The sequence below is a fragment of the Podarcis melisellensis genome, assembly GCF_964234715.1.
Source record: "Podarcis melisellensis genome assembly, chromosome: 8".
Taxonomy (NCBI): Eukaryota; Metazoa; Chordata; class Lepidosauria; order Squamata; family Lacertidae; genus Podarcis; species Podarcis melisellensis.
Window position 1 is genome coordinate 71,626,071 of NC_138540.1, and position 15,436 is coordinate 71,641,506.

A 15,436-nucleotide genomic window follows, 5' to 3' on the forward strand; every position below is an offset into this window, starting at 1 on the left:
TCCATCATAAATGTTCTCCATGAGTTCATTAGAAGGTGCCTTCTGGATCTGCTCCCAATGTCGGTGTGGCAGATGCCTACATCCTCTGGCTATTTGGTGGAAGGTATGAATGGTAATTCTACGTATGTGCATGCTACAGTACTGCCTATGTACTATGTACCCCTTTGGATGTCCCACAAAGGTGTTCAGGCCTGTACCTAGCACTTGCTGGTAGATAGAATAGTCCAGCTCTGTAGAGTTCTTTAAGCATGAATCACAGCTTCCTAGAAACAACATCTATACTAGAAAGGCCACCTGGCCGGTAGTTGTGTCCCTTAGAGCTAGGGCTACCTAGGCTCAAATGTGAGTCATAAAACAGTGACTCAGCACTTTTAAGCGCTGAGTAGCGTAGGATGGGAATATCTAGGTTGTCCCATTACTTTGTAGTTCACTGTTGGCCATGACTACTCACCTGAACTTGCCATACATAAACTTAGAGAAGGTCACGGGGAGGTGACCCCCGGCATGGGAGCTAAAGTATTGTCAGCACTCCTAGATAATATATAAGGACCAAGGCCACAAAGGGTGAGTTGGACTCATGGTGCAAGCCGTGATGTTGACACCAGTGCTGCACATTCCACCTGTAAGGTGTTCAACCTGTTGCCTGCCCAAGAAGGGAAAGAGATTCTTGGGCAACAGATGGGGCTGTAAGATCTTTTCTGATTCCTGTAATTGCTGCACTGCAGGAGTTTGGACTAGATGACCCTCGGTGGGTACCTTCCAAACCTACAGTTCTCTGGTTCTGTGATTCCTCTTGTGTTGTTCCTTATTTTCCTCTCCCTGCTCATAAAATCCATTAAAGTACAATGTTGGTGGTCTTCTTTGTCCATGTGAACTCCAAAATACTTCTGCCTTAGGCATCAAGAACCTTTTTGCAGACCACCCCCTACTTTTCAGAGATCCCTCTCATGAGATGCACAATTGACACTATTTTGTGTCAAGACCTACATTGGCTCCCAGTACTTTTCCGAGCACAATTCAAAATGTCAGTGCTGACCTTTAAACCCCTAAACGGCCTTGGCCCAGTATACCTGAAGGAGCGTCTCCATCCCCGTCGTTCAGCTCAGACACTGAGGTCCAGCTCCAAGGGCCTTCTAGCAGTTCCCTCACTGCGACAAGTGAGGTTACAGAGGGCCTACTCGGTAGTGGTGCCCACCCTGTGGAACTCTCTCCCACCAGCTGTCAAGGAAATAAACAACTAACTGACTTTTAGAAGACATCCGAAGGCAACACTGTATCGGGAAGTTTTAAATGTATGAAGTTTTGTTCTGTGTTTAGCCTAATGTTTTACAATTTTTTATGTGTTGTAAGCCGCCCAGAGTGGCTGGGGAAACCCAACCAGATGAATGGGGTATAAATAATAAAATTATTATTATTATTATTATTATTATTATTATTATTATTACCCCACACCCCCTCAGCAGCCATTTTGTGACTGATACTCATGGCACTTCCTCAAAATTCCAAATGGGCCCCTAGGCCCCTGAAAGGTTGGCAACCCTTGTTTTGTGTGGTTGAGTTGTATTTTATTGTATCCTTGGGGTTTTGTGTGATTTTCATGGCAAAGTTTTATTATAACAGCATTGTCATTTTATGCTTGTATGTTGTTCTCTGCCTTGTGCGAACTTGGTCCAGAAAGGTAGCTTAGTCGTATTAAAATAGATAAACCCTATTGCCACCCCGAGCTCATTGAGGACTGAGCATGCTCCATAAATGTGGAATGACTACTGCCTGTTGAGGGCAACACAACTGGGGCGAAGAGGGAATGGAATGAAGTGGCTAGAATCCTGAAGAGGGAGCACTCCACACACGGCAACATTTTGTTGTGGGTCCTTTTTGTACGTAAATAACCTTGAGGCACACAAAGTGCTAGGGAATCCAAGGAGAGGCAATGCCACAACACAATAGCGACCCCTCCCAATGGCTGGTAGAATATGGCAATAAATCTCGGCTTTCTTATCTTTATTTTGAGATCAAGGTCCCAGGGCGGTAGCATCTCCCCATGGCACTAACAAGTGTCTGCAGCACGGTTGACTGAGTTGTTCCGTATGACGCTCTGAATCCAGTCGGTGAATCGGCAGATTTTTGTGTAGACCCCGGGCTTGCCAGACTGTGCGCAGATCTGCATCCCCCACGAGACGATGCCTTCGAGTTTCCCGTTGCACACCAGGGGCCCACCGGAGTCGCCCTGCCAAGCAGAATTATTCACGTACTTATTTAGACTATTTATATCCCAAACTTCTGAATCAAAAGATAAAGCAACGAGAAAAGGACAACAACAACAAGGAAAGCCAAAACTCCCTCAGGTCTCCTCCCCAAAACGACAGGGGCCTTGGTGGGCACCAGGGGTGGAAGATGACGTTGTGCGCCATTTTGAAGGGCCCAGGTATGGACCACCTGAAACTGCTTTGAACTGGTGTTCTGGCAAACATCTTTATTATTTTTTGGGGGGTTTTGCCCAATAGGGGAAAGCCTCTCACCTGGCAGGAGTCTACGCCGCCTCTGCTCACACCAGCACACAACATGTTTTCTGTGATACCATTGGGGTATGCCTGGTTGCACTCTTCATTTGAAATTGTGTAGACCTGGGCACACTGCAGGATGTCAGGAAACTGTGCTGCAAACAAAGAACACCCATGGTTTTATGGAGGTGCTGGCGACACTGGAGAAAAAGCCACCACTTTTATCATGAGCCCCAGCCTAAGTTGACCCGTGGATCGTTTTATATTTCACTATCGACTTCCTATATGGCATTACTCGGGAATGGTAAGAAACCAAATAATCAGAGCAGTTTTGAAATCAGGGGTTAAAATCAATGCAGTTTTCAAAGATTCAGCCTTGTTTCAAGATGGCATCCAACTGTATCCGAACACAGGCAAGAACCTGCTTGATCTCAGGAGCCACCATTCTCAATGTGGTTATAATATTTCAAGAGGCATAGTGAACAAGCAACTTTCAAAAATATAAATAACTCTTGGTTTTGATGGTTAGTCATCGTGCTCTGTTAACTTCAAGCAAATAAATATATTTGCATTGGGTAAATTTGAATCTGGACTCTTTAACAGCACTGAAATAACCCCTTCATGACTGGAAGCACTCTGAAATATGAGAGAATGGCTATAGCGGAAGATATGAAAGGGAAATAATTAGTGTTGTGGCTAATTGATCCATTAGTTTACTCGATGAAGAAAAAGTTTAATTTACTAAAAAAAACAAAAACAAAAAAACACCCAGCATATTTTTCATTTTTAAAAACTACACATATTAATTAAAAAACATGCAGATGACAACCACCATCTTAAAAGAGGCACCACACTTTACTTTCACATAGGTTAAGAATGCCTCTTCAGCTTAAGAGGGAATCACAGAATGGGATGCCTCCTCTTTTAAGGAGGACTCCTGGAAAAGAATACTTTTTCTCTCTAGATGGAATGCATCTTGGAGGGAATGCATCTTAAGAGACAATCGTAGGATGGAATGCTCTCAAGAGGGAATCCCCCTATTAGGAGAATACCTCTTCAGCTTCACTCATAATTTATAAAGTATGCTGCTTGCTTTCGTTTTTCTACCCACATGCAAATTTCCACACATTTAATGAACCCCAGTGATTAACTGATGATTATTCTTAGAAACAAAACGAAACTGGGCGACAGACGTTGAAATACTTGGAGATCTGGGGCAGGGCGTGACAATTAGGATGAAAATTTAAAAGTTGCGCAAAAGACAGAGAGAAAATACGAATGAGAAATAGTGGGGAGGTATAATGCTTTGTGCAGGTGGAAAATGTGGCGATGGAGACTGCATGAGCAGGCTGCAGCCATCAGCTCTACACCCACCACATCCATGCCCCTGGTATGTATTGAAAATTATCTACTGTACATTGAGGGGTTGTCGTGGTCCCCCAGCCTGACACCTGGCACCGAGTGTTAGGCTGAACACATTGGGTAGCCAGCTGAATAGGCCTGACATATTCATTGATGAAGGCGGGATTGCTCAGTCGTATCAACATGATGTCGCTGTCATGTGTGGTGGGATTGTAGTTGGGGTGTGGGAATTTCTGTGCAGATGTGATGCACTGCTCCGAGCCCTCGTTCGCCCTGAGGCTGTGATCACCCATCCTTGTGTGGATGACCCTGCATAGGATGAGAACAGGAAGGAGAGGGGGAGAAGAAAAAGAAAAGAAAGAAAAGCCGTAAGAACATAAATCTGAGAAGAGTCCTGCTAAACCATTCCAAAGACCCATCTAGACCTCCGTCCTGTCTCGCAGAGCAGCCATCTCTTGTAGACGTGGCCAGCCACGGAGCATAGCTGTCAACTTTTCCCTTTTCTTGCGAGAAATCCTATTCAGAATAAGGGAAACGTTGACAGCTATGCCACAGAGAGGAGTAGGCCTGTTCTCCATGAAAATTTAAATCACAGGGCACTGAAACTAGAGAGGAAGCATTTCAACCACAATAATGGGATAATTGCTTGACCTTTCCATAACACCCCAGAATCAGAGCTGGAAGAGATCTTGGAGATAATCTAGTGTCAGTTACAAAATGGCTGCCGTGCGGGTATGTAGCATAACACAAAATGGTGGCCTCTTGCTCACAGAGAGAAACTCTTTGCACTTCTCCTCTGCTCAGAATGGGAAGAAGGGTGGGTGTCCACTCTAATGAAAGGTGGGCATGTTTGGTTTAGTTCACATTCAAAGGCAAATCTACTTGATTTGTAGTTTTTGAAACAACGCACCGAACCAAAACAGAGTCATCCTTCAAAATTCATTTTCCTCCAGATTTTGCAGTTTTCCCACAAAGTAATGTGTTCAGTACCAGTGTTTCACTTCCACACCTTCTTCTCCTCCTCTCCCATGGGATAGAGAAATAGATAGATTTATCTATAGGTAGCACAAGCCTGGTCTGGTATTTACAGGTTTAAAATCCCAAATCAGCCATGAAGCGAAGTGTCTCTCTGCCAAACAACCTCACTGAATTGTTGTGAGGATAATATAAAGCTCCTTGTAGGAAAGGCAGGATGTAAATTTAACAAATCAATAATAATAATAATGAATAAAGTGGAACTTCAGACTTCATTACTGAAAAACCTAATGAGAGTCACTTTTTAAAAAAAGTGAAACTATAAGGATATATTTTCCATGGGGAAAGGAAGACAAGTGCTTTTTAAGGATGTTTGTTAAGTGAGAAGGTTTCTGGATCCTTTTTCCTTGGACTGCTGTTGCTGTTGGGACAGGCTCATGAGAAGTGTGTTTATAAGTTGCTTTGAGTCATTTCCATGAGTAAGCAACTTTTTTTAAAAAAAATTGCTCAGTTTACAAGATGATCTGCAAGATTACTGCTCTGATTACTGTTCTGTCCAGATTACCTGATGACTACGTATGCATGAAGTATCTGAGCACTAAACAACACTGACTCATGGAAGGCCCTCCAGTGAGGCAATAGGAGAGGAAGGGATGGCGCCAAGACTCCTTGTCTCCTTGTGGGTAACCAGCTAAAAGGCTAAAACAGTCACCCTCCCTTTATAGTAGCGTCTTAGGAAACTGTAATCCTCTTCCCTCTCCAAGGTAAACATGGTGAGGTCTTCTGTAAACCGTTTCCTGCAAGACTTGTCTTCCAAATGCATCATCATCAGCAGGATAGGAATGTGGTGAAGAGGAAGGGCATTTTTTTTCAGAGCAGGAATGATGGCATCATCTTCCTGGTTAATTGACAGACCCTCCTCGCTCTGACATGAATGCTCTCGCTCTCTTGTTTATGACAGATGGAGGGCATATTCTACGACTGTCAGCTGATCCCAATAAATCAAAGATTATGCCATGTACAGCTGTTCTTTGTATGTAGTCTCATCCATACTGTTTGAAGTGTATAAGCAAGCTTCCTGTGCCTCTATTAATTCTCCATTGTCCACATGATGTTTTTCTCCAAATCACTGCCTCCCCACACTTCCCCTTCCCTCTGTCCAGATCTCCTTATACCCTCCCCTTTTCAGAGCATCCCTGTTATGAGAAAATCTGGATTGAGGGAGGGGAAGGTATGAGAAGATAGTGATTGGGAGGAAAACGTCACATGTGTGGGATAAATCAGCCTCATATAACCAACATGCTTAATACATGAAGGGGTTAAGACCATAGAGTAAGTTGTCCTGACAGGCTTAGCTAGGTCGCTCTCCATCACCTTGGGGGCACAAATTACCAAACTCTTTGTTCTCCCACTTTCCACCATGTGAACCTACCAGTAAGGATGTCTAAGCTGGATGTTGCAAACTTAGACCACACAGCCTTAGTAAGCCATCTTTGTGTTTCTATACAAATAACTTAGAAACATTTACCACTTTGAAACTAGCCTAAGGTATGCTGCCTGTCTCTTCTTGCTGCTGTGTAGACAAACTCATGTATTTGACCTTTGAAGAGTTTGTAAGTAAACAATTTTAAACTTACCAAATGTGTGATTTCTTTGTATGTTAAGGGAAGTTGGGAGCTTTGGAAGAAACATAGAAGGGGATATTTTAAAAGTCTTAACAACCTATATTTTCATGCTTTGCTTTGCCACATGTTTTGTTATTTCAAATCTCTGCTGGGGCCCTCTCATCAAAGATTACTTGCCCCACACCTGGATCTAGGCATCCAGGGAATTCTCCTTTCTGTTTTACCAACAACAACCTAACAATATGAACAATTAATAGTTATAGGAAGCTACTATCCACATTAAATAACAGAATGGTGTATATATATATATATATATATATATATATATATATGCAGGTTTTGGTGTCCTCGGGTGTCTTCCCGTGTAAAAGTTGGGGTGTCTAGGCGACGTTTCGACGAGGTCTCACTCGTCATCTTCAGGCTGGTGCTTTCGGCTTCTTGTTAAGAGACCTCGTCGAAACGTCGCCTAGACACCCCAACTTTTACAACAAGAAGCCGAAAGCACCAGCCTGAAGATGACGAGTGAGACCTCGTCGAAACGTCGCCTAGACACCCCAACTTTTACACGGGAAGACACCCGAGGACACCAAAACCTGCATTCCTGTACCCGTGAAAATCTACGAAAGCATATATATATATATATATATATATATATATATATATATATATATATATATAATGTGTGTGTGTGTTTGTGTGTGTGTGTGTGCATGCACACCGTGGCTACATTGTAGCCAACACCTTTTGTATTTTAACAAGCCTACTCAGGCATATAATTTAGTCATCTATGTTTGTTATAGTCATCTTTGTTTTTACTTGTTTTATTGTGTGTATACTTTGTTGTTGTTGTTTTTACATTTTTCTTAGAGAGTTTTGTCATTAAGCGGCCTATAAATCTTTTTATATACATTGGTTGGGGGATGAGGTGGTCTTGTCACCTGCCCCAATGCACCAGAAAGAAGGTCTATTTACTTCAATAGAACTTAATTCCAGGCATGTAGTATAACAGCAGCAGCAGCAGCAGCAGCAGCAGCAGCAGCAGAAGAAGAAGAAGAAGAAGAAGAAGAAGAAGAAGAAGAAGAAGAAGGAAGAAGAAGAGGAGGAGTTTGGATTCTATATCCCGTCTTTCACTCCCTTTAAGGAGTCTCAAAGCGGCTAACATTCTCCTTTCCCTTCCTCCCCCACAACAGCCACATTTAATCTAATTTTAATAGGCTGAGGTGTAAAAAAAAAAAAACAAAAGCAAAGCAATGCGGTCCCCTCTCCCTTCTCTTCATAGCATCCAGAAGCCACCAATTAAACATGATTTCCTTTTAATTCAAAGCAGAATACTATACTTAAGAGCTTTTGTTCAAACCAGGATATTAAACTGTGGTTTAATATCCCAGCTTGTTGCATAGTTTCTTGGTTTGGCCAACACGGGAAACCATGGTTTGATTGGATATTTCCACATTTCATTGAAGGGTTCCTAAGGCACGACCATCCAAATGCAGCCAAGATCTGAGACCACTGGAGTGTCACACACACCTAAAAACCATTTCCGTTCCCACTCACTCATCTGAGATTAAAGCCCTGAAAGTCCCACCGTTTCATTTTACAACCACAAGATGGCTTCTGGAGCAATACCTGCTGTGTTTGTGTTTGTGTGGGAAACCGATAGTGGGAAAAGGTCAACCAAGATCCCTTTGGATAATTATTTTTTTGGGGTGGCTGGGTTAGATTTTGTGTATTTTTACAGGATTGTCTACCTGCAAACTTCCTAGACATCTCAGGTCGCAGTCTGATACCTATTTAATAATAAGAACAGGAGAACATTGTGGGCTGAGTTGTATGGTACCGCAGTAGGAGGGGTAAGAAAGAGGGTTGTGGAGGGAAGGAAGTGAACAGAAAGCTCCCCTGCTAGATACACCTTCCATTTCTGCAACAATGGCTACAATGCAACATTAAAACCGCTCCAGAGATGCTAATAATCCCAAAGCCCTTCCCACCTTGCCCTTCTCCCAGGATCAGCAATCTTGAGTTTCCTTACCCCTGTTGGTTACAGTGAGCAGCGGTAAGAACCCAGTATTTGTCTATCAGGATGCCTCCGCACAGACTGGATAACCCTGAAGCTCCCTAGGTCCCCGGCTGGGGACTGGGGAGGGAGTACGCCCAATGCCTGAGCCAAGGTCTACCCACATTTGAAATTTAATAAAGTTGTGGCCAATTTAATCCCATAGCACGTTGTCTTGAGTCGTTATTCCACATGACGGGAGGGACCGCTCGGGATCTGGGGACTCCGCCTGTCCACGCAATAATCCCAAAGCCCTTCCCACCTTGCCCTTCTCCCAGGATCAGCAATCTTGAGTTTCCTTACCCCTGTTGGTTACAGTGAGCAGCGGTAAGAACCCAGTACTTGTCTATCAGAACGCCTCCGCACAGAATATCTGGCCCATTTCTCTTGCTATTGGAGAGGACAACCTGGTAGCGCTGTTCGCCTAGGGCGCAGTCTTGGCCCCCGATGATCCGTGACTCATCCTGTGCAGCCACTGTGGAGGAAAACCAGCCAAGGTGAGAGATAGCTTCCACCATACCTAGCGATATCACACTGGCTAAGCGGCAAGGATCCCAGCTTAGTTAAAAGAGGGAGGAACCTCTTTCAGCCTGAGGTCTGCATTCCCCCATAGTCAGCCTTCCATGTATGCCATTATGCTGCTGGTGGTTGGGGCCAAAGGTGAAAGTGGGTGGAGTTACAGATGCGACTCCGTGCTTTGTGTAGAGAGCAATTTTTCCAGCCTTGCAAAAGTCAACTGTGTCTGCACTTCCCTCTATGGATGCTTCTCTTCATCCAGGCAAACAAGGACACAACCAGGTCAGCCAAAAGCCCTCCAGGAGCAGGGTTAGCGAGAGGGACATGACCTGTAGAAAGTCCCAGGGCTTGGATAGACTACACTGAGTCACCAGGTTTGAAGTCCCTGATCCCTGGCCCAGATGAATCTATAGAAATCCTATGGCAGTGCTTCAGAATCTATTTATCTATTACATTTATGGAACACCGCCTTCATAACCATAAAGGCTCATCCACACGCCCATTTTGCCTCATGTTTGCTAAGCACAGATATGCACCTTAAAGCTCAAAGTCCAAGCACTTTTATTTTTTGCTCCGCTATTTTCCCCAGGAAAACCCGCTCCTTAAGGCTGAATTGGAACTAACAGCAATTTGGTCTGATTCAGCTGTAAACAGCAGATTTTCACAGGGAAAACACTGGGACAAAAGAAAAAAAGTGCTTGGAGAAGGAGCTTTAAAGCTTGAACCTGTGCCTAGAAATGCGGCAGAAAATGAAGTCTGGATGAGCCCCGAGTTTGCTCAGCCCGGATACTGAGGTCCTCCTATGAGGGCTTTCTGGCAGTTCCCTCACTGCGAGAAGCAAAGTTACAGGGAACCGGGCAGAGGGCCTTCTTGGTAGTGGCACCCGCCCTGTGCAATGCCCTCTCATCTGATGTTAAGGAGATGAGTAATTACATAACATTTAGAAAACATCTGAAAGCAGCCCTGTATAGGGAAGTTTTTTGTGTTTGATGCTTTACCATGTTTTTACTATTCTGCTGGGAGCCGCCCAGGGTGGCTGAGGTAATAATAATAATAATCTGGGTTGATGACAAAATACAATGCAAAGTTTAAACGATAACACCCTCCAAAAACAATTATTTTTTAAAAACTCTAAACAGCTGAAGCCAATGCAAGCACAGCAATTAAGAACAAATGTAAAGCAAATGACAGGAATAATTAAGTGCAAAGGTATAAAAGGGATGAGGAACTGGCCACCCTCCAGATGTTGATGAACTACAACTCCCATCATTCCCAGTCATTGACTAGGCTGTGGCTGATGGGAGTTGGAGTCCAGCAGCCCTTAGAAGGTTGTAAAAGCACTAAAAGTGATGTGGGAGAGAACTTGGGAGAACAAAAAGGTCTTCTTTGCCTGGTGCCTAACAAACAAGCAAACGATAATGCAAGAAGGACAAAGGAGGGTAGTCTACAAAGGGGCACCAGCGGTGGTGCTTTGCTGCAGAAAGCATGAGATTTTCCTATCTCCTCAGGACCACTTTTGGCAAGATGAAGGAAGGACACGCACTCACCCCTGATCTTCAAGCCATACTTTCAGCTGTATGCCCAGGTGATACTTCCCTACCTGTAAGAGTCAGCAGAAGAACCACTATCGCCAGAAGCCTCATGGCCCTGCAGGGAGTAGATGCCACCTGCATGTGTCTGTCTTGTTGTTGGCGGTGCTGTTGGATCGAAAGCAGTTTATTGTCACCGAATTCATCACCCTTAAATCCAAGCTGGCCCCACCTTCCTTGACATTGTCTAGAAGCAGAAGGATCCAGTTATGTGGGTTCTGCACCCGCCCACACAACCAGCCTGCTAATGCTCAGCCCCTGGAATCAGGAGGAAGGAAGCTCTTGACTGCGACCCTTGGTCCTGGCATGCTCCTTACTATGCCAGTCTGAGCTGTCCTCCAGCAGAGACTGAGGTGAAGGGGCTTTTGCCATGCTTCTGAATGGCAAGCTGAATGATTCTAGCAACTTCTGGGCCCCCATGACTTTGCAGCTGTCTTGGCTTAAATACAAAAGAACGTCAACACTACCAGGTAAACACAGTCTGATCTACAACCCAGCTAAATTGAATTGCTTGCATTATATCTGAATTCTTTGGCTTCAATCCAGTTATCTTATCATCACTGTGCTCCAGAACAAGGCACTAATTACAAAGTGTGAGCATCAATTCACACATCTGAATTTGGGGAGAAAGAAGGGACAGAGGCAGGGGGCCACTACTGCCCTCAACGGGGTGCTGCGTTAATGGCCCTGCATCCCCATTCCAACTTAATGCAAAGGAGTAGGACTAGCCTCCTGCCAGAAGTGAGTCAAGGTTTCTTTCCGACTGGGAGAGACGTGTTCCACTGCTAAAAACAAGAAGCAACGCACAGCATTTGGAGGGTAAAAACCAGGAAAGACCCACACCCCATACATGAAGCCACAACCTTGCAGAAAAGCTAGTTGGGGCTGGGTCTGAACAGTGCCTTGATGGACGACACCCTGGGAAACACATCTATGCCTTGCTGGGTTTCATAATGGAAGAAATGTAGGATGCAGAGGTGTCAGCGTCTCAAAAACATTGTGGGGGCCTGACATGATGTTCTGATGTCACGTGCATGACATCACACAATGTCCTGAGGTGCAAAGCTAGGGTGTGTGGAACCGAACGTGGTGGCAGCGAGGCCCCAGTGGCTGGCAACCTCCGTCCTCCCGCTCTTCCTGATGTGCAAGGAAAAGACGGGAAAAGTTGCCCCCAGCCAGTGGGGGTGGCAGCAGGAGGAGGAGCCACCAAATTTGAGCCAGACCACATCTGGCTCCATGTTTGCCCTCCGAACAATGAGACCCCCTGGCCACCTCAAGAAATAAATAAATAAATAAATAAATAAATGTTGGGAGCGAACACTTGCAAAGCCTGAAAACATTTTTTTAAATCATTCTTTCTCAGCAGCTGAATTAAACATTACAGGGCAGGACATCTAAGGACTGTAGTCACTGCAGCCCTACTCAAAAGTAGACCAAAGGGAAATGAATGAGACTAAGTTAACACCAGCGGGTCTGCTCTGAGTAGGACTAGCTTTGAATACCAGCCTAAGATCCCCACACCATGGAAGTGCTCGTGGGACCCGTTGAGTGACGGCTGATGAGTCAAACACGATTTCCAGAAAGGCCCACAAAGAAAGGAAAGGAAGAAGACATTAACTACAAACAGGGAAAGCTCTGAGCAAGGGGTCAGGATCGTGGGTGGGTTGAGGTCAGTCTTATAAATATCAAAATGCTGGAAGCAGAAAAGAGGATTCATCTCCAAAGCAAAGCTGAGATGAGATCCCTTCTTTTTTCAAAAAGATGTTTTGCCCTTCCCTGTGAAAAATAGGGGGGGGGACATTTCCTCATGAAACATTTGGGGAGGTGATTTGCCACTTCTGCAGTGGACAGGAAGTAGATGGGAGAGCCTGGCACCGCTTTCCACTGACCACAAACCCCAAAATGCCTTGGAGCAACACAAAGCGAGGCAACATGCTATAACTCCCCAGATATCCCATGAAGTGCCTCTGGAAAGTGGCTGCAAGGAGAACTTCCCTCAGCTTTGAGTGCCAAAGGCTATTTCTTTAAATTATATCTATTTATAAAGGTAAAGGTAAAGGTACCCCTGCCCATACGGGCCAGTCTTGACAGACTCTGGGGTTGTGCGCCCATCTCACTTAAGAGGCCAGGGGCCAGCGCTGTCCGGAGACACTTCCGGGTCACATGGCCAGTGTGACATCGCTGCTCTGGCGAGCCAGAGCTGCACACGGAAACACCGTTTACCTTCCCGCTGGTAAGCGGTCCCTATTTATCTACTTGCACCCGGAGGTGCTTTCGAACTGCTAGGTTGGCAGGCGCTGGGACCGAGCAGCGGGAGCGCACCCCGCAGCAGGGATTCGAACCGCCGACCTTTCGATCAGCAAGTCCTAGGCGCTGAGGCTTTAACCCACAGCGCCACCTGTGTCCCTCATATCTATTTATACCCTGCCTTTTTCTCTGACAGGTACTTGAGGCAGTTTACAAATAAAAGAAAAACAGCTAAAAATATGGGGGTGGGGGAACAATATATATATATATTTTTAAATGAAGCATATCTATTAAAAACATGCAGATATTTACAGTAAAGCCAGCACAGAACCAGCTCTTTCATGAAAAGCAGTCCATTCTCAAAAGCCTGTTGAAATAAGGTCTTCACCTGCCAGTGGAGGGACAGCAAGGAGGGAGCCAGTCTGACATACGTATCTAGGGTGGGAATTCCCAAGTTTGGGCGCAGCTACCGAGAAAGCCACTTCCTGCGTCCCTTCCAGTCATACCTGAGAGGGCGTCAGGGCTGAGAGAAGAGACTCCCCTGAATATCTCAAAATCCAAGCAGGTTCACATGAGGCAATCTACGGCTTGTGGGATTAATGAGGCCCTCCAAGGCGTTCTGGCCCTGCCATGCCAACCTGCCTACACCTAACTATAAATCTGAAAGTTTAAAAAAAAAAAACCAAGGGGAAATATCCTAGGATTAAGTATACAGTAGTAAGAAACAACATCCTCCTCAATATTTCAGATACATCTCTCCCCCCTCACCCACCACAACTTTTCAGAAGAGTTTCATCTCCCGCCCTGGCAAATGGTTGAAAATTATTTTTTTTGGGGGGGGGCATTTTTGGCACAGCTCTATTCCAAATATATCGTTTGAAATTGCAGTAAAGGGATATGTCAAATCTTTTGGCAGAAATCCATAAAAAATGCTGGTTTTATTTTATTTGTCAGAGATGCACTTCCATCTATGCAGCAGCCTCGATTATACAAATAGCAGAAATATGCATTTGAAAGTCCTGCATTATCTCTAACTATCAGGTTGGCCTTTCCTGACTGCTCTACCCTCTTTTAAGCGAAAAGCAAGATTTTATACATAGTAAGCCTGCACCTTACACAGGCATTAAGTTCCAGGCATTGCACCTAAAGCCAAACTCGCTTATGGTCAAAGCCCATTGGGTTCAAAGTCATTTTTCAACCTCCCCGCCTTTTTCGCCATGTGTGTAAAGTTAAAGCCACACAAGTTGCCGTCTTACAGTGTGTGTGTGTGTGTGTGTTTGTTTGGGATTATTCCAAGCGATAATTCATTTCTCAGTGTGAAATTACAGCAAATGTTTTGAATGCTTGAATTTCTCAAACAGTATTATTCTCTCTAAACCACAGGAGTTTTTCTATTCTTTTTCTTTTTGTAGAACAGGGGATGGAATCCAAGAGAGAAAATGTCCCTGAACCCACTTTTGTTGCACTATGGCCTCTCCAAATAGCAATAATGATATGGTGGCATTGGGGAAGCATCTCAGAATAACGAATAAAAGCAGAATAAACCCACCACTAACGCACTACGGTTCATAGCTGTCAACTTTTTAAAAGGGAAATTCCCTTATTCCAAATAGGATTCCTCAGAAGAAAAGGGAAAAGTTGACAGCTATGCTACGGATGTGTCAAGAACATGTCGCAAAATACACCCTCAATAAAGCACTGGCCTGGACGGGCCCCTCAACCCTTCGCCTTGCTGCCTTTGGGTTTTCCCCCAGCTCCTCACCTCACTCACACAAAGGCATAGTCACCTGCAGGTCCTGGGAGGAAAGAAGCCCTTGCAGCCGCAGAGATTCGGCAGTAAGAAGATGCGTCTGCGGTTGCTGCCGCTGCTGCCTGGGCTATGAGTCAAATGTGCCTTATCTGCCCATCTTCCCTTGATCAATCGCCCTGTGTTTATCCATCACACATGTTTAGACAAGGAGGGCAACTCCCTTGGGCTTCTTACCATGCACAACTATCAGAGCAATCCTGCTCCTTCTGTTTTGTGTACTGGGATCTCCAAAGCACCTGCAACCGTTGTCAGGCTCCTTTTCTAGCACTGCTTGGAATCAGGCCACCCGGAGAGAAAGATCTCCAAAAAGGTCTGCCTCCAGTTCACAATTTGTTCCACCCTTTGCGTAGTATATATAGTTGCCCACATCTCCCTGCTGTGATGCTATCCTGCCCTGCCAAACACTTTCTTCTACTCCTGGTCCTGACGATGCAGAAGAGCTAAGGTGACCATCACAGAAGCAACCACCTTCTTTATTATGGGGAGGGGTTTTTAAAAAAAATAATCTAGGCATCTGAAGGCATCTAACATGATGACCGTTGTAACATCTCGTGGTTGTGTGAATTCCATAGGCAACCAGAGCACAGCAGGAAACGATGGAGGCTAGCTTGCCTTGACAGTCACACGAATGTTTCCTGCTGATGCTGTAGAAAGGTGTTTAGGAAGCTGATGCAAGTTTTAATCTGTTTTTCAGTCTGTAGGTTTTTAAACTTTCTTAAAGTCTCCGATAACTGCTATTAATTTTTCTTATTGGTATT

General features: G+C 44.8%; 1 protein-coding gene across 4 annotated transcripts; it reads right to left on the reverse strand.

The window, feature by feature from the left end:
• Nucleotides 1-1,986: 1,986 nt before the first annotated feature.
• On the reverse strand, nucleotides 1,987-14,876 carry LOC309375257 (trypsin-like). 4 transcript variants are annotated; one of them, XM_081920897.1, is made up of 6 exons: nucleotides 14,853-14,876; nucleotides 10,633-10,729; nucleotides 8,820-8,991; nucleotides 3,919-4,172; nucleotides 2,520-2,656; nucleotides 1,987-2,227 (listed from the first exon to the last, which is right to left on the reverse strand). In XM_081920897.1, exons 1-6 carry the CDS (start codon nucleotides 14,853-14,855, stop codon nucleotides 2,048-2,050), a joined length of 843 nt encoding a protein of 280 aa, XP_081777023.1. In that variant the 5' UTR covers nucleotides 14,856-14,876; the 3' UTR covers nucleotides 1,987-2,047. The 4 variants fall into 4 exon arrangements, with proteins under 4 accessions (XP_081777023.1, XP_081777024.1, XP_081777025.1 ...); XM_081920898.1 differs by lacking the exon at nucleotides 14,853-14,876 and adding an exon at nucleotides 14,656-14,803; XM_081920899.1 differs by lacking the exon at nucleotides 14,853-14,876 and adding an exon at nucleotides 14,631-14,762.
• Between the last annotated feature and the right edge of the window lie 560 nt (nucleotides 14,877-15,436).